A 26642-nucleotide genomic window follows, 5' to 3' on the forward strand; every position below is an offset into this window, starting at 1 on the left:
TTTCTCACATTTCCAAACCTTAAGGGTTATCTTTCTATGTCCCATAAGTCCTTCAAATTTAACTCACATGAAATAGAATTGTATTTCATCTTCATCTTGTAATTCTATATGTTACTAATACCTTATCACGAAAAAAGGGAGGAACAAAGAGATTAATTAACATGTCCCAGTACACGCAGGTAGGAGAAGATGGTTCCAGGAGTTGAATTCAGGTCCATCCAGCTCAAAAGACCATTGTGTTTGTTGCTCTGCCCTACTATCCTCCAGCCCTTGATGATGAACAGAATTCTTCACGTATGTCTCAAATTAAAAACATCAATTTCCTCTTGTTCGATTCCTCCCACTTTGTTACTACATCCAATCTGTCACTAATCTGTCAACTCTGTCTTGAAGATATGCTGTATGCCTCTTCCCTCCTCTATTTTGAGGGACACTTCCTTAATCTCTTTGTTGGTTTCCCTTGTTTCTGAGCTCCCATTAGTTACTCTCCACCCCTCCACTGACTCTAACAGGAAAAGTAACTTTGAATCTAAATCTGATATAACACCACCCTGCTTAAGTTTCTTCAAAAATATCCTTGACTGATTGGGTAAAATCCAAACAACTCAACTTGGTACAGAAGTTCTTCAACCATACACATCCTATATATCTTTCCATACTTCTTCCCTATGTATCTACCTCTCGCTTCTCTTCTTCTTCTATTTATACTTTGGTTATTGTGAGGAATTAGAATGTACTTAATTAATGTAGTCATCCCTTCACATTACAGAACTGTTTCTTAACAATCACTTATTCTATTTTTAAACTAGATCTAGTACATATGCTCACAGTATACACACACACACACACACACACACACATACAAGTTCATGTAAAACATGATGGAATCTTTATAGTATTATGCCCTTATCAATTTCGTGGTTTTGATAATATTTTATCATTATATGAATTGTTACCAGGCAGCAAAATTATATGAATAGTACATAGGTCCTCTCTGAACAGTTTTTGCAACTTTGTATGTATGAATTTATAATAACTGCAAATTAAAATATTTGAAAATATATTGTAGTATTTGAGCTTTCTGCCTACAATCAGAGAAAAGTAGCAGCCATTCAAGGTCTATGCACTTAATTTATTATAGTGCTATATTATATGACTCAGTTTGCTTGTTCTTGGAGCAGGAACTATGAGGAACATGCTAGATTTGACCTTGGAAAGCAGATCAAAACTCATCCTTCCAAACAGTAAAAAATGAACTTTTATAGAGACCTAGATTGAATTGCAACTCAGCTACTTATGAACTAAATGAACTTGAGCAAGTTACTTAACTCTTAACACTAAATCTTGGTTTTATCATAAAAATAACTTGCATTGTAGGGGGCTTGGGATATTTAAACAAGACAATACATGTATACAGTAGAATACCTTTAACAAGACAGAGTATAAAATGCTCTCTCTTTCTCTTAAAGCCCATGATGGCAAATCCTATTGGCTCTGATGTGAAATGTGTCCAGAATTCTACCTCTTCTCGCTACTGTCCTGTGATCACATTGGTTCAAGCTACCATTATCTCCTTCCTGAATCACTCCAATAGCCTCTAACCAGTTTCCCTATTCTGCATCTTACTCATAATCCTTGACATGTAATCTGAGCACAGGACCCAAGCTTACCTTGTCAAAATGGCATTTGAATCATGTTATTTTTTTTAATTGCTCCAGTCATGTCTCCTCTCCCTGGGAATAGAAGACAAAGGCAAAGGCTCACAGTTCTCTTTGTCTTCCTCTCCTTTTCCCCAGCACATAACATACCCGTGTGGACCTTCTCACTTTCCCTTCACTCACACACCCTTGCTGCCTCCTGGTCCGGAGAAGTCACACCGAACTTTCCTTGCCTGGGATCTTCCTTCACAGGTATCCACTCAGCCTCTTTGCTCTTGCTTTTAAGTCAGTGCTCAAAGTCCTACCCAACTAAGCCTTCCTACCCACCTTGTGTCAACTTGCAATCCCCCTACAGAGTGCAAGTTCAGGAGAATAAGTCATTTTTCTGCTGTTTGTACCACTGTGGTTTGTGTATAGATAGTGCATAGAGGGCACACTGAATTTAATTTTGCAATGGCCTCCACAAATTAAGCCAATTCTATTTAAGAAGTTGGAAACATTCAAAGGAACTTCTGTGAGGTATAAAAAAGAGTAACAAGGCTACATAGATATCTTGGAAATGTATCTTCACAGAGTTTTGGAAGATAGAAGAGGGAAGGAAGAGTACTACTGTGGCTCATCTCTGCCATACTCATCCCACTTTAAGGCCCTCTCTGGTTGCCTGCCCCTGAACCTTCCCAGTCTCCTCCAAGCTGAGCTGACTCTTCCTCCCCTGGACTCCCCTCTAGCATTCTTTCTGTACATTGCTCATAAATTTGTTATAGTGCTTATGATTCTATAGTAGAATTTATAAACATGTTTAACTCTTTGTCTTAAGTCAGGAATTTACCAAGGTAAAGGTTGTGTCTTATTCAGCTTTGAAGAATATGTGCTTAGTGCAGTGGCTGCCATATAGTAAGTAATCACAGAGTTTAATAAGTGAATAAATAAATGAGAGATTATGCTGTGAGTTCCCACAAACATGTTTATAGATGTATATTTGCATGTATGTATATGTGTATAGACATATCTGTGTATGTACATTATGTGTGCATTACATGACATACGTGATTTACTTAAGATAAACATATATAAATCAGTTTAAATGTTTTTCTATATATGTTTTTTTAAAAATACACTTATATGTGTATATACATATATATGTATGTGTCCTGTCTTTAACTGAAGAAATTAAAATTTAGCAATGTATCCCAGTATTCCCAAACTGAGACTGAACCTGACTTCAGTGCACTTTCTCCAATACAGATCTTCTAATTCTGGCTCTAGTATCATTTACTCATCCCTATTCCAAACAGAAAAAGATTCACTGGAGATATGCAAATTTTTTTAGTATTACCAGCTCACTAATTTATACATTTAACCTAGACTGTTTTGCATGACATGGGCACCTAGGCATTTTGATCACACGAATAGTATGGGGAAAGCATCTGCAAATTTTGAAAATGTGGGGACCATCCTTTCTCTCAAAATAACAGTCATCTCTAGATTGGACATTGGTCCAGAATGACATGGTTGCCACTGCTTTACTCAGAAGTGATGTTTCCCTATGGAAAGCAGATTCCAACTCACCATTCTGTCTGCAGTGAGATGTATTCAGCACCCTGATGCCCTTCAGCCAGATGCCCTCCCTCAGGCAAGCGCCAATATCACCATAGGTGCTTCCACGCAACCAGTATTTAGAGGCACTTATGTTGAAGAGAGAAGATAGAAAATGGCATATTTTCCTTTTTTCCTAAACACTTTTGGAAGAAATGAAAGTAGCATGGTGAGTGATGAGGAGCAGTTATCTCAGGTTTGAAACAATCTAGTGAAAATAACGATACACAGAGCACATCTCTCAAACCCAAGTATGGTGAGTCTTAATGCTGCAGAAGTTTCTTCAAGTTCTACTGTGTGCTTGATCCTTGAATCAATAGCAAAGACATTGTGATAAAGACAAAATCATGTAGCTACACAATTACAGTATACTCCGGGAGAAAGACAAGAATAATACAGATACACAAACGCTTTCATGGAGCTTATTCTGTGCCAGGTAGCTTTATTTCTTAGTGCTTTCTATAGGCAGACTGACAGTATCCACAGAATACCCTACGAGGTAGGTACTATTCTTACCTCATTTCAGAGATCAGTAAATTAAGGACTAGAAAAGTTGTTACTTGACTGAGGTCCCACCCAGCGAGTGTGTAATATAGCTGAATCGCAAACTTAGCTGGTCTGGTTCCACAGTCTCTGATGTTGCTCACCATGTTATGTAGGGGACATATCTCTGTGAGAATTATTAAGAGTTTCCCTGAAAGCTTTAGGAAAGCCACCACTAATAGAGAAACAAAGGCGGCTCTCTGAGACAAGTGAGTTTTAAGATGCATGAAATGATCTGATATGTTTGTCGAAGAAGAGGTTTTATTATGGGTCATGCTAGGAAATAAGCTGGAAAAGTCAAAGAGGGCAGACAAGGGAAATGCTTGCCTATTTCATAGAGGAGGTAGAATTTAATGTTAGTGCAAAGGAGACTCTCAATGGAAGGTCATCAAGGGGAAAGGGAATGTGATCTGAATCTCACTTCCAAAATATTCTTGGCCACAGAGGAGGAAATGGGGCAAGATAAAGGGTAGAGGGTCTATTCAAACTGCACAGCCAAGTAACTTTTGCTGCATAGCTGCCTTGGATGTGCCAATCCCTGTGATAAATGATAATGGCTTAAAACAAGCCAAGTGATGTAAAAAGAAATGGGACACTTTTCCCATTACAACATCCTGCTCTTTGTCTATGGGGCATTTACAGCTGCTATCAGAAAATGCATTTTGAATGTGTTTTCCCTTAATCTTTAGATGGATTACAGCAATATTTGTGATTCTTTATACTGATGGTTTTCAACCAGAAGGCTTTTGGTCCTAAGCAACATTTAATGGTTTCTGGAGATTTTGTTTTTAATGTCATGCCAGGGGAAGGGTGCTAGTGGCAAATGGTAGGTAGAGAAGACAGATATTATCAAAATTCTCTAAAGCACAGGGAAAAGCCCACAACAAAGAAATGTCTGATACAAACATGAATAGGGTTATGGTAGAGAAAGTTTAAATCAATTTTCTCTGCCATCAATTTCAGGTAATAGACATGATGAGAAAAATGACAAGAGTTCTTGACAATGGAACAATATCTTGTTAAAACTATTCAAATTTTAAAGATTCTTATGGGCTCTAAGATGAGACCATCTTCAATTAAATGAGCAGTAATCAGAAAATTTCTATTTCTTTATTTGTATATTCATTAACTCAATCAACACAACTCTATGAAGTACCTATTATGGGATGGACACTGATCAAATTCCAGGACAAAATGTACAGATAAAACAAAATCTCCAATGTCAAGAATAGTTTTGCAAAGTGATACAGGGTTAAAAGTGGTGCTTAGAAACTTGTTCTTTAATGCCAGACAACCTGAGTTGGGATCTTGGTACCACTTAGTACCTCTGCAAGCTTGAGGAAATTACTTTACCTCTCTAGACGTATACTTAACCTATATTAAATGGAAATGGAAATGGAAATAATATAATTTATGTCTTGAAGATTCAGAACAGGAGTTACACATCAAATAAGAGGATGTTATGGCTTCTATCTAGATGTCCTCACAACTTATGTGCTTATAGCTGGGGCTTTTGGTAGGTGGTTGGATCATTGGTGTGTGACATTGCATTATGGTTGTGTGATAAATGGGTCAGTTCACTGACTGAATTAATGTAGCTTTGGGTGTGGCGAAAAGGATATCATAGCACAAGCCAGTAGGCTTGTAGCCTGAATGGAATAAAAAATGGAAAGGAAAAAGGAAGCCTTGCTGCTTTCTGTCTACCTTGCCATGGACTGCTTCCTCTTCTGTTGTGCTCTTCTGCCATGCCCCCTGTATTGGAGCCAGGCACCTATGGACTGCAACCTCTACAAACTGTGAGCTGAAATAAATTTTTCCTCCTTTAACTTTGGTATTTTTTCTAAGTAACGAGAAAATAACTAAAACAGAGTATATGCATTAAACAGGATTTTACCCAGCATATACAAAGTGATCAAGTGACATTCATTTCATTTATTTAACAAGCATTTGCAGTTATGATTTTAAGGTAAAAAAGACATGGGGTAAAACTCTTCTGAAGGACGTATTGGCAATTCAAGAAAGCCACTTTGCAGCAACTTGGAGAAAGTATTGGGAGGTGTGTAATTCTGGAGGCATTCAGAGCACTAAGGTAACCTGCAAAACTCCAAACCAAAGGTGATGTTGGTCTTCATAAGGACAATAGAAGGAAGATAAAGGGAAGCACAACTCAAAATATGTTTAGGTAGTTGACTCACCTGATCTTATAATTGTATGACAGAAACAGTAAACCTTGGTGTAATATACTCTACTCTTTCTCTTAGGCACAGACGGACTCAGTCTTCTTGCTCCCTGGCCATTAGGTGCAGCCAAGACAGTAAAATCTTCCAGGGAAATGTGAGCAGAAGAGATGTGTGCCATTTCTGATCTGGATCCTTGACACAGGAAGGAAATAGACATGATTTCACCCTGAAGCCAAGTTCAACCTAGTCCAGAGTAGATCAACTTAACCAATTAATTTCCAAACATGTATATTCATTGTTACATTGTATGTCACTAAGATTTTGTCATTGTTTGCTAAACAGTATTACTGTGTTAAGCCTGTGCTCTCTCTTTAGAAGTTTCATTTCTTTCTCTATTTTAACTAGCATCTTACATCTTCTAAGAGTCAAATAACCGTCTCTAGGAAGCTTGATTTTATCCATTCCTCAAATAAAAGTCAACATGTGGGTGGGTTTAAAACTAAAGAAAATTGAGGTGATTGACAAGATTAACTGATATAAACTTAATTCATTCATCTTGTTTTCTCAAAACATACCTTTGATCTCTGATTTGGTAAATGGTCCTACCACACACCCAGCTGATAAGACAAGAGTCCTGTGTTTTCATGCGTGTGTCCTCCCTTCCTTTGTTGGAAATCCTATATCTGCAGTGACCAAACCCTACTACTTTACTTTATTGTTTATCTATCTCCTTATGCCACTTGTTTACCCTTATTACTACTTTCTTTAAATCCATGGACACCTTGCCTTCCTTTTTCTCCATTCTAGTCACTATAGTCACATATTCACACTCCCAACAATACATTCTCTACATTGCAATCGCCATTATCTTTCTAAGTCTAATGATTTAATGGTTTCTCTTTGCCTTTAGAGTAAAGCTCAAACTCTAGCCTGATGTTTCTCTCTCTCTCTTCAACTCACATCTGTGTTCAGCCCACTTTCTTGCAGGGTTCTCATTCCTTTCCTATCCTAAACTGTCCCCTACCAAACTGTTTGCATTTCCCCATTGTGTCAGCATCTTTCAGAAACCCAAACCTGTGCTCTCTCTCTCTCTAGAAGTTTCATTTCTTTCTCTATTTTAATTAGTGTCTTACATCTTCTGACAGTCAAATAACTATCTCTAGGAAGCTGGATTTTACGCATTCCTCAAGTAAAGCAGGTCTCTCCTCTTATCCCCTTTACTGCATCCCATAGAGATTTCTATCCCAGCACCTACATCATTTCATATTACTTTTTTCAGGTAGGCTCTCCTTTCCCTTTATTTCCTCTTTGATTTTCACAATCTGGAGCAATAAAGAGCTCCTTATTAATGGTTGTTCAGTGAATGAATAGTGGATGGAATGGATTCAAGATGCCTTTATATAATATTCTTTACTTACCTAAGTTCTCCTTATATATAACACAGGTCTATGAGGGGTTCAGAGTTATGTACCATCTTTGCCACAGAGGAATCTGTCCTTTGTCCGTATGCAGTAGCCATTGATGAGGAACCTGGGACTTTGGTGACAGATATGGTGGAAACCTGTCAAGGAATCTATGGGCAGCTTTCAAAGGAAATGTCACCATCCAGGAAGCCACAGGTAGACCTAAAGAGGAAAACAGGCCAATCTTCTTAGTTTCTATCTAGTGCATGCAGTCACCCAATGCCATGTCCAGTCACTGTGAAGGACTAACCCATGTCCAGTCACTGTGAAGGACTCGCATTCTGATTATCAAATACTTCTGTGATTCTGAAGAGCATCACTCTTCACCTCTGGGCTTTGACATTGATCCATATGACATTTAGTGGCTCTTTCTGTTTTATACTTGGTGAAAACATTGTGGCTTATCAGTGTCATTATCAGAGAATAAACTTTACACTCTTGACATTACTCCACGTTTTGGATGGAAAAAATGCAAAACAAACTTTCTTGGATGTTAGGAACTCATAGTTCTCTTCACCCCTCCCACCTTTCTTTGGATATCACATGTCCTGTCCTTGCTCTTGTCACTATAATAGAGAAACCATAACTTTTCTTTTCCTTTGCATCTTCCACTGAGAGCCACTCAGCCACTCGAAAGAGTAGGTGTCCTTCACGGGTCCTATTTCTTCCATAATAAAATTCCTCTGGTTCATTTAACTCAACTGTGTGGGGCAAAAGTGATTTTGATCACTTTATTATCATGTTGTGATGGCTCTTCCTTGAGTATTTTCTAGTTTTTAAAGCACCTTTATTGCCAAGTATGGAACCCAGTCATTTAGGTGTGTCTACCCAGAGGAGACTGGGACTGTCACCTTCGTCCATACACAATCCATGTCTGTAATGACTGAGCCTAAGCCTTACTCCTTTCTTTCATTTCCCCTAGTCACCATTATATCATCATCCTACTGAGTTGATTTTCAGTTTCTGTTTTTTTCCTTATGTGCCTACTCATATCTTCTTTCTCACAAACTTTTGAACTAACTTTATTTTAGAAAGTTGGTATATAATAAGACTAAGAATGAAAACCTTGTCACTTAAGTAGAGGTACGATTATGCCTGGAGTTTCACTCTTGATTTTGCTATTGGTTAGTTGTTTATTCTTCCTAAGCATTAGTGTACTATAGTGGGAATCTGTACAATGAGTGTTACTCAAATCCAATCTATGGTGCTCCTTATAGGGTGAAGATAAAATGTCAGAATTTCATGGAAAGTTATTAAGATCTGTGCCTCCAATAGACTAAGTGCTATGAGTTATGTGTGTTAGCTACCATTTGAATAAGCCCATATTTTGTGCTCCTGGAATTTGGAGAGATTCTGATGATACCATACGATACTTAAAGTATATCATGATGTAATTAAAAGTTATATCACTAGTATTCATATGTCCTTAATTCAGATCACTGATGAAAATACTGAGCAGCATAGATAGAGACCTGAGACTCAGGAAACACCAGGGGAGACTAGTTTCCAGGTATGCTCTCATTCACCTTATCAGCACATTTTGATGATTGCTCCTTCATAAACAACTAAGAAAAAGAGACTCTCTGGTAGGATGAGGTAATTATTCGAGACCTAAAGTTTGTGTAGGCAAGAATTTACATCTTTTGTCTCTTGTGATACTATTTCCTGCATAGCTTTGTCCCCTCAAGAATTAAGGGTAGCACTCTCATGTAATAGACATACAGATGACAGAGTTCTAGACCTAATTTCTGAGGTTTCAACTTGTAACCATTATCAGTTACACTTTTGCCAACCCCCTGGGCATCTTTCCTTTTTAATATCCTTAAAATTCTTCCTTCTGTCTTGACTGTAAACAAAATGAAGATCTCCCAATATCCACTTTGAAATAATGAAGAGATTGTTCCCAAACAGTATCAGATGCCTTTAGTGAGTAACAAAATTATCTCTAGATCCTGACTCACAATTCTATTCTGCTATAATAATTCTAGCTCTGGTTATTTTTTAGCAGGTTCCTTTTAATTGGTTTCAGAAATCCAACCTCACACCAAATTCCAGGAACTTGCCAAAGTGCCCGAAGACCAAATCTTTGCTTGCCTGCAACTAACTGGGTTTAAGAAGAAGGCAGAGCTCACAGTTCAGAGGACAGAAAAAAGACAAGTTGGTGTGAGAGGGGACAAATACCATTAGACCTTTAAAATTTCTTGATACAATTATTCACACATCAATAGATTATACAGTGTCTCTCATCTTTCTCTGCATAGCTCTCATACCCTTCTGAATATCTGATTGCTTCAATCTAAAAGTGTATGCACAATTAATATATACACTCAAGTGACCAGTGAAATGTGACTTTAAAGATATTACTTACTGCATACTTTGCATGGGTATTATGACCCCACCTTTTGTGCTTTGTCTACTCTTTACAAATCTTCCTTAAACCTAAGTATCATTATTATGCTCACTGAACAGGAGGAAAAAGGCAGAAGCAGAAGGAAAAATTACTTGGATATTTTACATAAGCTAGGATGTGACAGAGCTGAGATGCAAACTCTAGCTGGTCTGAATGTGAAACATGAGTTCATTCCATGCGCTCTGTTTGTTCGTCTTTAGCTGATTCATGTGGTGGTACCAGGAGGCCTAGAATTTATGGGTGGGGCAGAGTCTAATATCAAGGTTTCATCACTTTTTACTACTACAGTATAAGCATATTTCACAAAATGTTAGGGAAAATTTCAAGCAAGGTCTGTATAAGGAATGAGAAAGCAAGGAAGGAGGGGGAATAGCAGACACCATTGCAGGACTTGAACAAAATGGTAGAGTCTACTTGTTTGAGTGGAGGATAAAAATCGGGTAGCTTCCATACTGGGGTACAGTGCAGTGGGTCTGGTAACTTGAGAGAGGAAAGTGTATTTAAGACAACACAGATTTGAGAAAAAAGTAACCATCCAATCAGTATTCAAAAGTTTCTTTATTTGTCAAAGAATCAATTTATGCCTGCCTACTTACAGTAGACAAGAAAACAATCTTTAAGAGTAGGCAAGTTTTAATATTGTTTGTGCCCAGCACTGGAAATATACAACCATAGCAAGACTGCATGATAGCTAAAATATTTTTAAACTAGGACAAAGCATGACATACTATAAGGAAATCTGTTAAATTTGATTGAGAAAAGCTCCATGGCATACCTTGGAAAATACATGTAGTAGACAGTTCTCCAGCACATTCTCTGTCCAACCTGGAGGAACCTGCATAAGGGAAAGTTGATCACACCTCACCACCATGCTTGAATATGACAGTAGTGGCACATGAGAAGCATGAATAGCTAGTGACCCAGCCTCAGAGAAAGACTACAACCAGAGCAGCCATCCACCAAATCAGCCTAACACAACTTGTTACCAGGTCTCTGGTGGAGTAACCTAGAGGCTTCAATCATCTGTCCCTTCTCACACAAAACAGTCCTTTAGAGGTTCCTCAGTGATTGTTTCTCAGCCTTTTGGCTAACATCATGTGTAGAGGTTCCTTAGTGAAAGATGAGGTAACAATTTATCATTAGCATTGAAATGAGCTTATGAAAGGAGGGGAGAAAACATCTCATGTGAAGCTGGAAGAAACTAAACCAGGTACCAATGTGTTGGTTATTGTAGCTTACTCAGAATCTGAAGAATTAAAGCACCATCTCAGACTATCTTTCATCAGGGTATTTCAAGACCCTTTTACTCTGAGTAGAACACATCAGTTTGGGGACTAATACGGTTTTGTTTCACATGTGACTTTCCAGTGTATGAAGCCTGTGTGTATTCTTCATTTAAAAAATAAATGACCCATCCATTCATTCCAGTTTAAACACAAGAGTAGCAACAGGCTTTGCTTGGGGAGACTTGCAGGTGGTTAATATTCTAAACTATAACAGAGAGTTTAATCATAGACTGATAGTGTCAACCCTTGGCAATAGACAGGCTCACTGGATTTGATTACATTACTGAAAATCACTAGTAAAGACAAAAATGAATTGAGAGTTTCAGATTGGGCTGGTTGATTTGTAAGGAGAAAATTGTGGGTGTGTGAGGGAGGGTTAGAAGTGGGACTTGGGGAGAAAATAACAAGAGGAAGGAAGAAACTTCAAACCACTACCGTTCTAACAACACCCTTATTTTCTGCAAGTAGCTATCAAAATCATTCAGCATTTCTATAGACAAACAGTTTTGCATCTTAATAGTAGCTGATAAACAATCTCCTTTCACATTTATGCACAGGCTTCTGAAAAATGGTGACTTTTTCTGCTAAAAGGAAAAATACCACATTTCTCTCAAGGAAAGAAATGAAGTCAAAATCATTGCTGAGGCACACATTGGCATTTAAGAAGCACAAGCTACTGACAGATGGTTAATGGCCTGACTATCAGCAAAATCAAAGCAAGGAAATTGCTAAAAGGCATCTAATCGTTCAAAAGATAATTGCATATAGCAGTTCTACATTTACTTGCTACTGGTGTTGACATCAGTTGAGATATGCGGCACATCTTGGGAAGGCCGCTTGTTCAAACTCCACAGATTTTCTGCAAAACCCTTTTTTTAAAAGATGGACTATATATTAAAAATAGAAAAAATTATGCCAAAACAGATGGCATCTACTAATTGCACTAGTCAGATTTATTTACTGAAATAGTACAGAGATATAGGATTGAAAAGCAGGAGACCAGATTGTAGGGGCTCAGTAAGGTTTAGTCTGCCCCAACAGTTCTATATTCTATTTTCCATTATCTCATTCAGTGCATCTAAATAATCTCTTTTGTGTAAATAAGGACAAAATTTTATTTGGGATGCTAGATTTACAAAGGTTTATTTGACATCCAAATACAAGAGGGAAAATGAATTGATTATGAAATCTGAAAACTGACTGCTTGTAGAGCCCCCAAGACAACCTCAGTTGTATTTAAATCACATATTGCAAAGTAAATTCATTGTCAAGTTTCCAGTAGTACATGAGCTTTGCTGTCTCTTTCACCTAAGAGGTAGGCAGAGAGAGGGAAAGTCCTCCATGTAATAGTTAACAGCCTGTTTTCTGCCTGGACATTTGTAAATAGCATAAGCAGCATCACAATAAAAATAGTACAACCTTGGGCCAATTTCAATAGTCAGGTCTCATGAACATATGATTTACTCTCAATTTCCAAATTAAGCACATATTAATGTATGTAAATTGTATAAATGTTGATCATTCAGCACTTATCAAATAGATCTCTCTTTTGTTGATATTGAACTTAGTGTATATCACGATCCTAACAGTTTTGTAAGATAGGAGCACATTTTCTTCTGATTCACCACCTCTAATTAAAAAAATCACGGTAAGTAGTTACAGATTGTTTTGTAGCTATAACACAATAAATCAGAGTAATCCTCAAGTTTTAAACTGATTATTTAAATAAATGATATACAAACCTTGTTAGGAAATATAGAACTCAGCATATCTAGCTCTTTAAATGTTTCAGGAAACTCTTGCAGCATTCTTTGGAAAATCTCTAAATCAAAGTATACAATTAGAAGTTTCATTTGTTTAAAATATAAAATAATACTGTTTACAAACTAATATATTAGTAAGCTACTTGTCATTTTCATTTTTGACGCATACAATATGAATATGCCCAGCCAAAATTATCCTAGGTTAGTTTTTCTCAAGCATTAAACTTATTTTTAAGTTAGCAAATTACACAGCAGAAAGCAAAGCCTTATTATTATAGCTTACAAACATTTTAGTCATCTACAAGCAGTCAGCTGTTAAATGAGAATTTGTAGCAGTGACAGAAACTTTAGCTATAACCCTAGAACTCTGCAAGTAACAGACTCTGTCTACCAGTTCCATCAAACAATACATCTGTTGTGAAAAATAATTTGCCCATACGTGTAATCCTTCCAGGGAGGAGTTCCCAGTCACTTTTCCGAATGGATGAATGACAAAGTAAGTGCTGAGACACAAGGCTTTCCACTGTTGGCAGTGGTAAAGTTGAGGACTGAGCCATCGAAAGTGCCTTCAGGTTGTCAACAGTGCAGAAGTCTCTTGATAAAAGTCTTCTCATCCTTCTGCTTACAAACACTACATGAATCCTTGTGTTGAGCAGGAGTTTGCTGGGGAGTTTGATCTTCTATGGCCTCTTGTTCTTTTGGTTGTTTCCTAGAATAGAAGAGCATATAGTTCTTGGGAAATTCAGCCTTCAGTTCTTTTTGTTTTCTTTCAAAAACAGCCCGTGCAATCAGAAACAGAGCAGCAGCATGAGGTCACACTTCCTGTTGGGCTCACATCAGTGGTAATCACACAGAGGAGTCTGCTGGAGATTTCAAACAGTCTCCTGGGCCAGTAACAGGGGATTTGTAGTCCCTAACTCAGGCCATCCAATAACACGATGATCACGGGAGAAATACAGCTCTGAGCAACCTCAGCATCCATACCAGCAGGAACACAAGAGAAACTCAGCAAAGCAATGTTTCTTGCTCTTTATCTTGTGGCCACAGTTAGAGTAGCGCATAGTCCTGCCCTCTGTCCATAGCACCTAAACTTTTGGAGAATAATGCACTGATTGTTTTACATTCAGAATACTATTAAATGATGAAAACATGATTTTATGAAAATTTCTATAGTGATAAGGAATTGATCCAGTAAAAGTTGGAGTTTTTCAAAAAGCTCTATGAATGACATTTTACATTTCATATCAGTGGTTCAAAGGAACCCAAAGAAGTTGATGCTGTTTGAGATATTTCAATGATAAAAGAAATGTGTGTTCTAGGAAACTTGAGGTAGCATAAGGTGTTAAAAGAGTATAGCTTTTGCAGTCACACAGACCAAGATGCAAACTATTTCCCAGCATTCATGTGGCCTCAGGTTTTCATCTCTTTGGGTTACAGTTTTCTTCAACTATAAATGTATTTCACTGAATGGGTTGGAAAGTCAAATGAGATGAAAGAAATGAAAAACAACTGAGTCATTAGGACAAATGTGCAGAACATATTCCATACTGACTTGTCTTCTGGGACCTTAGTTGATCAGGCTGGCAAGAAAGGTGAGTTCTTTCACTCCTGTGGGTCTCTTTACTGCTGAAGTTATGCTACACAGTAAGATGTTCTGTAGAACATGACCTGAGCACCAGAAGATGTTAGGAAAATTCAAATGCTGCTGGGACAGCTTATGAATTTAGTTCCTCTTAATGTGGAAGCTTCTGAGCTGCTGTGCTCTGGAGAAATACAGTTCTGAGCAACCTCAGCACCTATATCAGCAGGAACACAAGAGAAACTCAACCTTCAATACTGAAACAGGGACAGAATAACTCTGAGCGGTCAAATGCTATAAAAAGCCCTGGCCCTTGGGAGTGGGGAGCATTTCTTGATACAGCCCTGGTTTTGCTCCCAGATATGGTCACTCTGGCAATTATTCATGGCTTTTGGCTCTACCCTTCAGGAGGTAAAAGTGTTTCTATCCCACTGCTTGCACTGGCCAATTTCAAAAATTAGAGAATATGCCTTCCTTGAGGCGGTACAACTTTTCAACTTACTTTACGCTTTTTAGAAGTTGAAAAATGGAGAGATACTTTGAAACTGTGAACTGTCATGAATGCCTTGAAACAAAGTTTGTACCCCTTTTGTTAGACATTGTTTTAGTTACCTTTCTTTCGATGCTGAGACAAAATATCTGATGCCCAGTATTAAGGAAGGAAAGGTTTATTTAGCTCACAGTCTGTGGAGGTTTCTGTCCATATTTGGCTGGCTCCAAGGCAGGGTGGCACATGGCAGAGGGCAACTATTCATGGTGTTGGAAGATAGCAAAAGCAACAAGAGCAAAAGGGAGGAGTGGCAGCAAGCAGCCTCTTTCTCTCCCTTACATATGCAAACTATCTGCCCCAGGGCAGATGTAGCACTCACGCCCATGATCCCAGCATTGGGCTATCGATCAATCAAAAATCTAGAAGCTTGCCCCATGACTGCATGAGGATTTGGGGGGACATGCAGACACAAACCATAACAGGCACTGTATTTTTTTGTTGTTCCAGCAAGTTCCCTATGCTCATATCCATACCTATAATTCTTTTGAGTTATACCCATCTCTTTGTTTTTAGTGGCTGGACCTTTCAATTTACCAGATTACCCATTTCTTAAGTATCTTCCAGGTATCACATAAATAGTTCACTTGCACTCTCTTTGAAGAACTTTCAAACTCTTTGGTTAAAGTAAGGGTATGTTAGCTATGTAAATTGTGCTCAGATTGTAAGAAGCAGATGCCAAAGTTATCTATCCTGTAGATAGTAGAGATTATACATATCAATACTGTAGAGTATGGATCATACTTATTAATACATGGAGAACATGATAATAATACAAATGTCAATCATATTCCAAGAAGAGACAAAGAGATCAGAAAAAAATGGCAAACCAAGACAGAGTTGCATCTACTTAAACTGGCTCACTTTAATTCCTTTTTAATAACAATGGAATATCTCATGTCCGATAGTGATAGAAGAATGGATTTTTATAATCCAAAATTTCTGCATAGTTTGATTCATTGCATTACTTCTATTATTTGCCTTTAGATTTGACTCTTATAATTGATATTCTCAGACTTCCTTTGTTGCTAATATGTCTTTGTAGCATTTATACTTTTTTTTCTGCAACTAGCATTCCTTTCTCTCAAAAGTGCTGTAGATATATCCCTGCTGCTTGCTTATGGTTTATGTTAAAATTGCAAGATTTTTCTTTTGTTTTGTTTGAGACAGAGACAGAGATGGAGAGAGACAGATTAAGAAATGGGGAGTGGGTAGAAAGGGGAATTTAGAGAGCAGAGAAATAGATTAGCTAGTGAAACTCCATGATAAAGTTTTAGTAAGAACATCCATCCTGGGTGGCAAGAATAGCATTTGATTCCTCTGTGGAATCCTCAGTGGGAGACACAGGGTTGGATATAGAGTAAATCCTCAAAAAATGTGTTTTTATGGAATGTTAAAGAGTAAAACTGAGATTTCCCTCTAAGATCATAATGACTAGATAAACAGGTCTCTGCAAAAAGTGAGGAAGGACTGTTTGGAAACATCTGGCATTTTTATATTAAAGATGGTTTTCAAAGCATGTAAGTCTTGTTCCATCCAACTTGAATTAAAACTCTATGAAGTAGAGTTTAAATTTCCATGTGCATGTTAGGAAAAGTGAATCAGAGACATATCTAGTCCCCAAACATATCAGTAATGTGTCAGGTCTAACAAACAATTCTTAGTCTTATTCTGAATCCCTGACACACTGTTTTATTATTTTGTTTTGTTTTGTTTTGTTTTGTTTTTTGGTACCAGGAATTGAACTCAGGACCTTGTGCTTGCCAGGCTGGCACTTGTGCTGCTGAGCTATATCCCTGGCCTGTTTTATTGGTGATTGCTAGAAAGAAAGAAAAAGAGAATAATAGCTAGAAACAAGTTATGAGTTGATTGCCTTAAAATTTAGTCTGTTATGTTCTTTAAGGTAGCAATGGTGAAAGAAAGAAAGAAAGAAAGAAAGAAAGAAAGAAAGAAAGAAAGAAAGAAAGAAAAGAAAGAGAGAAGGAAAGAAAGAAAAAGACAGACAGACAGAAAGAAAGAAAGAAAGAAAGAAAGAAAGAAAGAAAGAAAGAAAGAAAAAAGAAAGAAAGCCAAAAGGTGTTTACCTTTTTCCGGGTATAACTGGCTCTGTTGAATATTTTGAATGTTTTTCAAGAACACAAAAGGGGAAGTAATCCAATACCTGACCACAAGAGAATGTTGCCTCAGCATTATTACTAAGGCAAACTGTGGACTACAGCAATGCTCCTGCTGAAAAATCCTCTGCCCTGCACCCACTCCAGAGAAAACCTGTTCTATCTGTATGTCTACCAGTTACCTTGGAGATGTTGCTATTGTTTTCTGGCCCAGGCCAAGAGAACAGATACTGAGACAAATTGCAAGTGGCCAGCTGCAAGTGACTTTGCATGTTCTTTCGTGCTAAAACTTCAGCTGCATCCAAATTAGCTCTTTGCATATTGATTAAAATAACTATACTAGTAAATGCCTTAAAATCTGGAATTTAGCATATTATTTATTATGTTCCTTGAATCTGGCACTGTACTTGGCACTTCACAGTTGTTTAATAAGTGCTTGTGGGAAAAAATGGAAGAAGAATCGTATTTTTGTCAACACTTGAATCGAAATTAGAAGTCATTAATAATTATAAAATCTGCATAGAAATCTTATTTGAAGCTTACTCAACCCTTCGATCCTACTCTTAGAATACCTCTTCCTGTATGCAGTTTTCCTTGATTTCTCAGGTCAGAATGAATATATCCCTATGGCATCTCCCTTTTAACTAATTTATATTTAGCTGCATATACTTAGTTATTTCTGTATTTATCTCCATTTCATGGCAAGTCAGCTTAGTTTGAGTACTTAGTTTTTAAATTCTTCTCCCTAGTTCCACACTATATCACCTTGTTTCTAGCATGAGATAGGAATGAAATAAAAATGTATAGAATGCTGTGAACTAAATGTATGTAGCCCCCTCTAAACACATATGCTGAAACCTTAATCCTCAATAGGATGGTATGTGGAGGTGGGGCTTTAGGCAGTTAATTAGATCATGAGGACTGAGCCTTTGTAATTGAGCTTAGTGCTTTTAGAAGACACAGAAGAGCTGATCTCCCTCCATCGTATGAGGACACACTGAGATAGTGGCTGACTGCAAACCAGGAGGAGAGTTCCAGGAACCAAATCTGTTAGTACCTTGGTCTTGGACTTCCCAGCCTCTGGAACTATGAGAAATAAATTTCTGTTGTTAAAGCTGACTAGCTTTTGGGATTTTTATTATAGAACAGACTAAGGCATTACGTGTTTAAACAAAATATGATGAATGAATACATGTGTCCATGCTGTCTGCTCTATTTGAAGGTGTCATGAAGTGTTGTTACCCCAGTGCTCAAGGGAAACAATGATCACTAAGACATTAAAATGACGTTTGCAGTTTGTTTCCGCAGGCCCCAATACTCTTGCTAACCTGTCCTCCTCCAGTTTTAACAATCCCCAGTGAAGTGCTTTATGTCTTAGAAACTCTCTCTAAAGGCCAACACCTGAGCAATCAGGAATATGAATAATTGGTCAGTCTTTCCTCATCTCTCATGTGACTCAGTTTTCTAATTTTACAAATCAGGAAGTGCATTCTCAGTTTTGTTAGATAGCTATACATTGTGAATGTGAATTGGAGTTATTGTCAGTATAAAATAGTTGCATTGAATACTAGTTATTTTTGTTGTTCAATCTTTATTTTCTTTTCTTAAAGTAGCAGAGAGATATAGGAGAAACATCTGACTCATTTTTCTGTACCTGTTGGAGTGGGGGTAGTGGTTGTGGCTTGACTAGCAGCTGTCCAGCCTTCTGGCTTGCTTCTCTTTGGTCTCCTTTGCATCCTAAGAGTGCGACAGTTTCCTTCAGTGTCCAGTGGCTATTAAATTACTATTCTGCACTCCAAAATGAGTGCAACTAGACAGATAAGTGGTACCCCTCCCCAACTCCTGCCATTTCAGACTATACTGTTACCTTCTTGAAGAAGTGAGGGGTCACTTGGAGTGGCTAAAATCGAAAATGGAGGGATCTAGGCCCCATATTTGTATAACTCAACATTCATAGCAAGTTTTCATTCCTGACACTCACTGAGACAGGCCTGCAGCTGCTATATAAGCAGCACTCCCCACTTCTCTGGTTTTAGTCTAGGAGGGCTTCCTCCTGTGTACTATACCACAGTCCCCATTAAAATAAAAATCATTTTGGTGCTCCTGTAACCTCCTTGCAATTTGTTTCTCCGGTAGCATGGTCTCCAAAAGTCCTATGAATCTATTTGGGATAATTATCCCGAGAAATGTCGACAGAGTGCTTGTTTCCAAAGAAAGAGCAATACATTCTTAGAGCTGTTAACACCATAGAGCTCCAGAGGCCATTAGCCAATGAAGACCAAGGACAGAAACCAGCACATGGTAGAGTCAACCTATGGTGTCCAACACAAGCTGGCACTGGTAGGTAGCAGCTGGCAGTGGCAGTGACCACCAGCTGGCTGTGTCAACTGTTGGCATCCAGCATTACCTGGTGACATCAGGACTGCTAGCAGAGCTACACTTTGTTGATTCAGGATTTCCATCTGAATTGAGCAAAAGAAGCCTAGGCTGATTGGCAACAGCAGGATACCAAGTTTTCTTTAAAGACCTTACTCATTTCCTCCTTTTAATCCCTGAAGATTGGGCCAATCTCTACTCTCATCTGACTAATAGAAAATGGACACAGCTCTAAGCCAAATTAGTATGAGTCACTACGGCCATCCCATTTGGTTCAAGATTGATCACTGAACTTAATTGAGGTCAGGGAATGACTTCTAAGTCTTGTTTTTATGTTCACTAGGATGTTATACTGACAAGGAGAAAGTTGGAACCAGGATACAGATTCTAAGAATCATACCAACTCTTAGGAAGAATAGTGAAAGCTATTTTAATTTGATTGCTGAAGTGAAGTGATCGAGAAGGAAGACTGACCCCTTATCTCTGGTTAACTCCCTATACTAAAAAAATTATTTTTGTTCTTACAGAATGTCTTAGTTATTTTTCTCCTTGCTGAGACAAAATACCTCACATACAAGGTTAAAGGAGGAAAGTTTATTTAGCTCACAGTTTGTGAAGATTTCAGTCCATAATCAGCTGGCTCCGAGGCAGGGTGGCATGGCAGAGGGTCAACCATTCATGGCAGCTGGGGAAGTGGAAGATACCAAAGGCAACAAGAGCAAAAGGGGCAAAAGTGAGGAGCAAGTTTCTTTCCCTCCCTTATACGGTATGCAGGCTACCCTCCCGAGGGCAGGTGTAGCACTCACACCGCCAATCACAGCACTAGACAATGAATCAATCACAAACTCGAGATTTAGCCGCCTCCAAAAAGCCAGAGCCCTGTGACTGCATGAGGCTTTCGAGGGTGGGGCATCCAGACACAAATCATAACACAGGCATTTTTGTTGAACTTTCATTTACAAGCAATCACGTGAACCATAACTTCATGCAAGTCTTCAACATTTGCGTGCAGAAGAATCATTAGGGTGGCTTGTTAAAGTGTAGTCCCCAATCCCAAAATACAAAGTAGGGCCCAGGAATGTGCATTTTAACCAACAGCCCAGGTGAATCTAAGCCAGAAATGCTGATATGGTGAGTAAAAATGATACTAGTGAACAGCAGAATTAAGCAGGTGCAGTATCAATAAAGCAGCTGAAAATAAAGAGCTCATCCTTGGTCCTGGTATTTCAAAGAGGAAAACCCACTGAGGTATCAGAAGTGTATTATGTTCAATGATTATCTGTTTAATAAATGCCTACTTTATTTCTCACTGTTATTTATTTTTGCTTTATGTGGCATGATAGCATGTCCCTCTTTGTCTGGGACTATCCAGCAACCCACCTGCTACTTGGGAGTAATTACTACTAATATTTCCTTCCACTCTCAAAAGTATTTAGGTTTGAATGATAAATATAAGGTAGATCCCTTGCTTCAGGGAAATCTGCACACAAAGGAGCTCTTTATCTTTCTTCTTATAATTGCTGAGCCAAATACTGTTTTATGACATTTAGTAGCAGAGACTATGATTATCTTAAAACCATTCCTGCTAAGTCTAGGTCTTTAAACTCTCAATAACTGAGTGGGCTTCTGAGTAACATTTGAACTCATAATAAAGATATACTTACAGTTACATATATATACCATATTATATGTTATATATGTACATCACGTGTGCCACTTTCTTATAAAAAGCAAATCCTAAAGTTGATGGAAAATTTCCAGTGACTTTAATACATATATATACATATGTCAAATGATATTCATATATATATATATATATATGTATTGTTATAAGCAAGTGGCACATAAACATGTAGCAAACAACAATAGGAAGTACATTAGAAATGTGAGCAGAATGCTGTGTGAGCATGTGCAGAGATGATGTCTCTGTCAGTTCACACTTGAGCTAAGGGGTCCAACCGCTGGTGATTAATTTTGTTTTTTATTTTAAAAATAAAAGGAGGAAAACATTAACAGACAGGCAACCTTTTAAAAAATAGCAAAAGAACAGTACAGACAATACAGAGTTACAAACAAAGAGGTAGGAAATTAACAATGCTTGTTGTATTACATATTGATATCTTCAAAGTGGTTTCTCATGAAAACAGGCAGTGATTAATTTTGGAACTATCACTTCTGTTTGGCTGATAAAAGGATGTGGTGACAGAAGGACGAGATAGGTGAGCTTTCCACTGGTGAAGGAAGGGATGTTAATGCATTTTCAAAGATTTTCAAGACCTGAAATGGAGAGATTTGCCACAGGCATCTATTGCTGCAGTGTAGGTTTCCACTAAACTAGGCTCTTAAAAAAAACTCAAACCTTGAATTACCTTGATTGTCTTTACTGTTGCTAATCACAGTTATTAAATAAATATACAAAAAACCTTTGATGTGTTTTCTATGTAATCAAGGAATATCTGCTATTTAGGAGTTACTTTTTTCCTCCCTCAAAATAAGTATGCAGTTGTTAAATATTCCAGGAAGTATTATGGTTCCTTATTCATATTTTTAATGTTGGAAAAATTTAGATCAGTGCTTTCTGCCTAACAACTGTTGTTTCAAGATAATTTGCCCACTGCTTGTTTGGTTCTACTCAAACACAGCTGTAAGTTCTTCCTTTCTATATTTGGAGATGGAGTGACTGATGGCCAGCATCAACCATCTGGAAGAAGGGTAAGTTAGGTGGAAGAAAGGAGGGGTCATGGCCATTCATAGCCCTGGCACATGGCTGAGGAGTAGTTCTTAGACTCTTCTTTGCTCTGTTTCTCTCATCTGAGCTGATCCTGAACTTTAACTCTATATGGGCGAAAGTAAACATGACAGCCTACTTGATGTTTTTGTTAGTTTTATCGGAATTAATTTCCCCTTTTCAGAGTAAATATTATGTAATACCCTCTCCATTTTCTGAAATCAAATTCATAGATTATAATTAAGCTATATACATATATATTTTTAAGTATCAATAAGATATAATGCTAATATAAATAACAAGCCTTATGGAAATTATTTGTAATAAAATCATATATATAAATACATAATATTTAGCCATGACTTATAAAGAGACATCATAAGGTAGTCAAGTATTCTCACCTAGGGTTAGATTTACTTTGAATGCAACAGCTATGCATACAGACTGATACAAGTACGTCCTAGCAGTGGCTTAAATACCATGAGTGCCCTAGTTTTTGGTGACACTATATTTTAAAAGAAAGGAAGTCTTGGTAATGTTTAGAAAAATAAAACCACATTGTCTTATATTGAATAGTTGCTCTCTTCTTACAAAATTAAATGTACATTAAAACCTTGCAAAAATACTTTGGGCATATATGTGAAACTCAGTTCTAGGCACAATTAGATAACAAGTTTTTCGCCCACATGAATGTCTGCAGTCCAAAGTTATGCATGACTGGAGGCAATATATCAAGGCATAGGAATGCACTGTGCATTTCAGGATGTGCATTTTCAGGATTTACTAAACAGTAGCACTATTCTAGCCCAATCATCTAACAATTGAAAATAACATTCTTCCTTATTTCCAAAGTGCCCTCAAGGGGGTGGTAATCAGTCCCATAGAGAACCACTAGTCTATGCTATTTACATAAACCACTTACTTACCTAAGATCTCCTTTGCATTTTTATTATTTCAATTTACATTATTGGAGAGAATCCTTGTTAAATCTCAGTTAAAATGGAAAAATCATCTTCTGGTTGTAGATTATGGATTGGTAGATTCACAACAAAAATAGAGGAGATTGAATAGAATCTGTATTATAATTTATGAATACATTTTATTTAAATTGAAAGCACCCTAAAATTTTTATAATATCTATTTTTTCTTACCTATTTATGTACATTTTAGTAGGAGTTCTGCCAGTGTTCAATAAAACTTAGCTCTAGCTGAAGTTTAGAAACTTTATTTTTGGTATTTCCACTGATGCTGGAGAACGTTTTCCTTATTTTGAATATCATTAGCAACTTCTGATACTAAAATCTCAGTAAGAGCATTTAATTAATGTAGTTGAGACCAGCACTTAGCCACAAAGAAGGCTGAGAACACTTGTTTCTGAAATTTTCATCTTATTTAGTGGGTGGTTGACTCTGCCTCCAAATTTCAGAAAGGAATCCGCCAGCTTGGATAAGGCTGTGCTACATAACAAACAATCCCTGTTTTAGTTACTTTCCTCTCGTTGTTGAAACAAAATACCTGACACCCAAACTTTAAAAGGGGAAAGGTCTATTTAGTTCACAGTTTATAGAGGTTTCAGTCCATAATTGGCTGGATTCAAGGCAGGGTGACTTGGCAGAGGCCAATCATAGAGTACAATCACTTCATGCAAGTGGAAGACAGCAAAGGCAAAGAGAATACAACATCTTTCTGTGTCTTATATTGTATCCAGGCTACCCAGGGTGCCAAACCCCAGGTGGACTGATTTAGTAATCAAACACCTTTAATTCCAGCATCACACACTCTAGATTCAGCTGCCTCTGAAAAAGCCCTACCTATGACCACATGAGGCTTTGAGGAGACACCTATTCCAAACCATAACAACCCCCAAGAAATAAATATTCATTGCTTAAAAATAAATAATTATTTCCCTATACAACATAAACCTCCTAGATTATCAGTGGGTCCTGGGTTCATCATATTTTATCTAGTACCTGGGTTGCTAAGGCAGCTGTCATTTCAAACACGGCTTCTCACCATGCAAGGCACAGGGAGTTTTGGCAAACTGGGTTTTAATGTTTTGCTGACTATGATGTTTACTTCTAATTTCATTTCATAGCAAATCAAATGGCCACACATAACACTAAGGAAGGTAGAAAGCATACTGTTGTCATGTACAAAGCAAGACTCTAGCAATATTTGATGTGCTGAGCTAATAAAACCATGATGGGAAATTTCACAAACATGGAAAGTAGTACAGATGCTGGGCAGCCAGAAAACAAGACAAACATGAACTAAAGACTGTCTTATTTATAGCTTTGCTGTGTATCATATGTATTGCCGTGCTCAGTGCAGCTCAGTAGCTATTCGCAACATAGTAGGTGCTGAATGAATGCTGTCAAATAAAAGGATGAAAATAAATGTTTGCTTGATTTCCCAAATCTCAGAGTAATTGAAGCTTAAAGAGAGTTACTTCTTCATTTTAATTCCACACTGTGAACAAAATAAATATAAATGCCATTTGTATGCAATGTGCATTTAGAAAACTTGGGAGTCTACAGCGGGAGAAAAGATGTTTCATCTCAAAATTACTTCAATTGGGACCACTTGTAGGTTGTCTGTATGGCATAGACACTACCCTTTGTGCTCTGCACAGATTTGGGGACATAGTAGTTAATCAGTAAAAGTGGTTCTGCTGTCATCAGCCGGGCAGTCTTATGGAAGGCATGTCACATAGGTCCTGCAGCTGCACTCATGCATCCTTTAATTATATCTGTATTTTGTATTGTATGGCTGTCCTAGACTGTTGAGAGAGCAAATCAACTGTGCAGTTATGATTGTTATGCAGTATATTTGCAGCATATAGTCCGCCACGAAGTGTCCATTTAAGAGCCGTTTACGGATTTTTAGCGCAACCATTTGTTCTATTCTTAAAGTGGAGTGGAATGTGTATGGAAGAAAGTAACGCAATTACAGAAGATTGCTATCTTGGGAAGAGGGATTTGGGAGACACTGGTTCCCCATGAAATCAGTAATAATAATAATCAGTGGCTTTCAACCTCATCTCTCAAAGGTCAAATGCTTCACAAATGCCAAAGGGCGCTCAGAACTCAGGCCGTTTTACCGCTAACCGGAGCACCCCAAGCTAGCAGCGGGCCAACTATGGAAAGCCCCACCTTCCAGGGCAGCCCTCCAATCAGCGGAGCGGCCCGAGCCCAACCCTTATCAGTCACGTGACGCGACCAAGCCCGCTTCCGGCGCGTCGCGGACAGCTGACGTCTCCAGCCCGGCGTAGCGTCAGGGTTGGCCGGCGGCGGAGGTGGAGGCGGAGGCGATGGCAGTGGACCCCGAGCGGGCTTGAGGGCTCTGACCCAGCTCCGTCCCGGGCCTTCTCGTGGTGACCCGGCGCCTCGGCCTCGACTAGCTCAGCTCCTGCTCCCTCCCTGGCCGCTGCCTGGGCGGAGGCGGAGGCCCGGGCTGGCCGCCCTGCTGAGCCCCGGCTCGGCCCCGGACGGCCCGCTGCTGTGCGGAGAGGAGGCCGAGTCGGTAAGAGGCGGCTGCGGGGCCTGGAAGCCGCCTGGCCCCCGCCTGGTCGCCCGGGACGCCCCCGCCCGCTGTCTCTCGGGCCCGCTCCCTCCCGCCCCGCTCCCTGCGCTCGCTGGCCCTATTGTCTGGGCGCCGCCACTCTCTCCCCCTCCCTTCCTTCCCCCCTGCTGAGGGCCGGCGGCTGTCAAACCTGGAGGCTTCTCGGGCTCGGGGCCAGCCCTGTCGGAGCCTTTCCTGCCAGTCTCCTGCCGCCCCCTCCGCGTCCTCCTCGCCCCCACCTTGCTGGCCTGGCGGTCCTTCCTTACCATTGCTTCACTTTCTTCGTGTGTGTGTCTTACTGATTTTCTCGTCTCTTGCACTTGTCATCTCCCTCAGCTTCCACCACCCTTAAATTATTTTGCCATTTTTTTTTTCACCTTCCTTTCTGTGTTACTCTGTGCTTGGAAGTCCCCTTCTATTTCCTTCGATTTTTTTTCCCTTTCAGTAGATTGTTTCATTTTTTAAAAGCTCCTGCATTCAAATCCTTCGTCCGTCCCTTTCCTCCCAAGGAAAAGGAAATTTTGCCTTTTATGGTACCTTGTCCCTAAGTGTATCGCGGGGTGGTGGTGGTGGTGGTGCTTATACTACTTCTGAACATTCAATGTGACCCTTGAACGTGTTAGTGTAACTGGTGAACTGTCTGTCCCCTACCGAGTTCTTCATGTGAAAAACCGTAGAAATTCTGGCTGGATTTCTACACACACATTTAAGTAACTGCCTTATGTGCTTCACAGTGACAAGATTTCTGTTAAAGTATTCATACATTTATTCCCTTTACACGAAATACACTCCGGACACGATTCTCATTAACTTTTTAATTCACTTCTATTTGCTGATG

General features: G+C 38.7%; 2 protein-coding genes across 4 annotated transcripts in view; one reads left to right on the forward strand and one right to left on the reverse strand.

Annotated features, from left to right (window-relative positions):
• Nucleotides 1-1674: 1674 nt before the first annotated feature.
• Tmem71 (transmembrane protein 71) lies at nt 1675-26636 on the reverse strand. Its single transcript, XM_013521302.1, is given in 10 exon segments — nt 1675-1733; nt 3228-3390; nt 5379-5446; nt 5993-6169; nt 7396-7446; nt 7449-7556; nt 7559-7602; nt 10565-10685; nt 11920-13608; nt 26071-26636. Coding segments are annotated over 9 exon segments (831 nt in total). The 5' UTR covers nt 11960-13608; nt 26071-26636.
• Nucleotides 25474-26642, forward strand: part of Phf20l1 (PHD finger protein 20-like 1) — a 73838-nt gene continuing 72669 nt past the window's right edge. For all 3 annotated transcript variants that reach the window (XM_013521338.1, XM_013521337.1, XM_013521336.1), the window contains exon 1: nt 25474-25765. The gene's annotated coding sequence lies outside the window, so the exon portion shown is untranslated. The remainder of the gene's footprint in view (nt 25766-26642) is intronic.

The sequence above is a fragment of the Chinchilla lanigera genome, unplaced genomic scaffold (assembly GCF_000276665.1).
Source record: "Chinchilla lanigera isolate Chin_1 unplaced genomic scaffold, ChiLan1.0 scaffold00060, whole genome shotgun sequence".
NCBI lineage: Eukaryota > Metazoa > Chordata > Mammalia > Rodentia > Chinchillidae > Chinchilla > Chinchilla lanigera.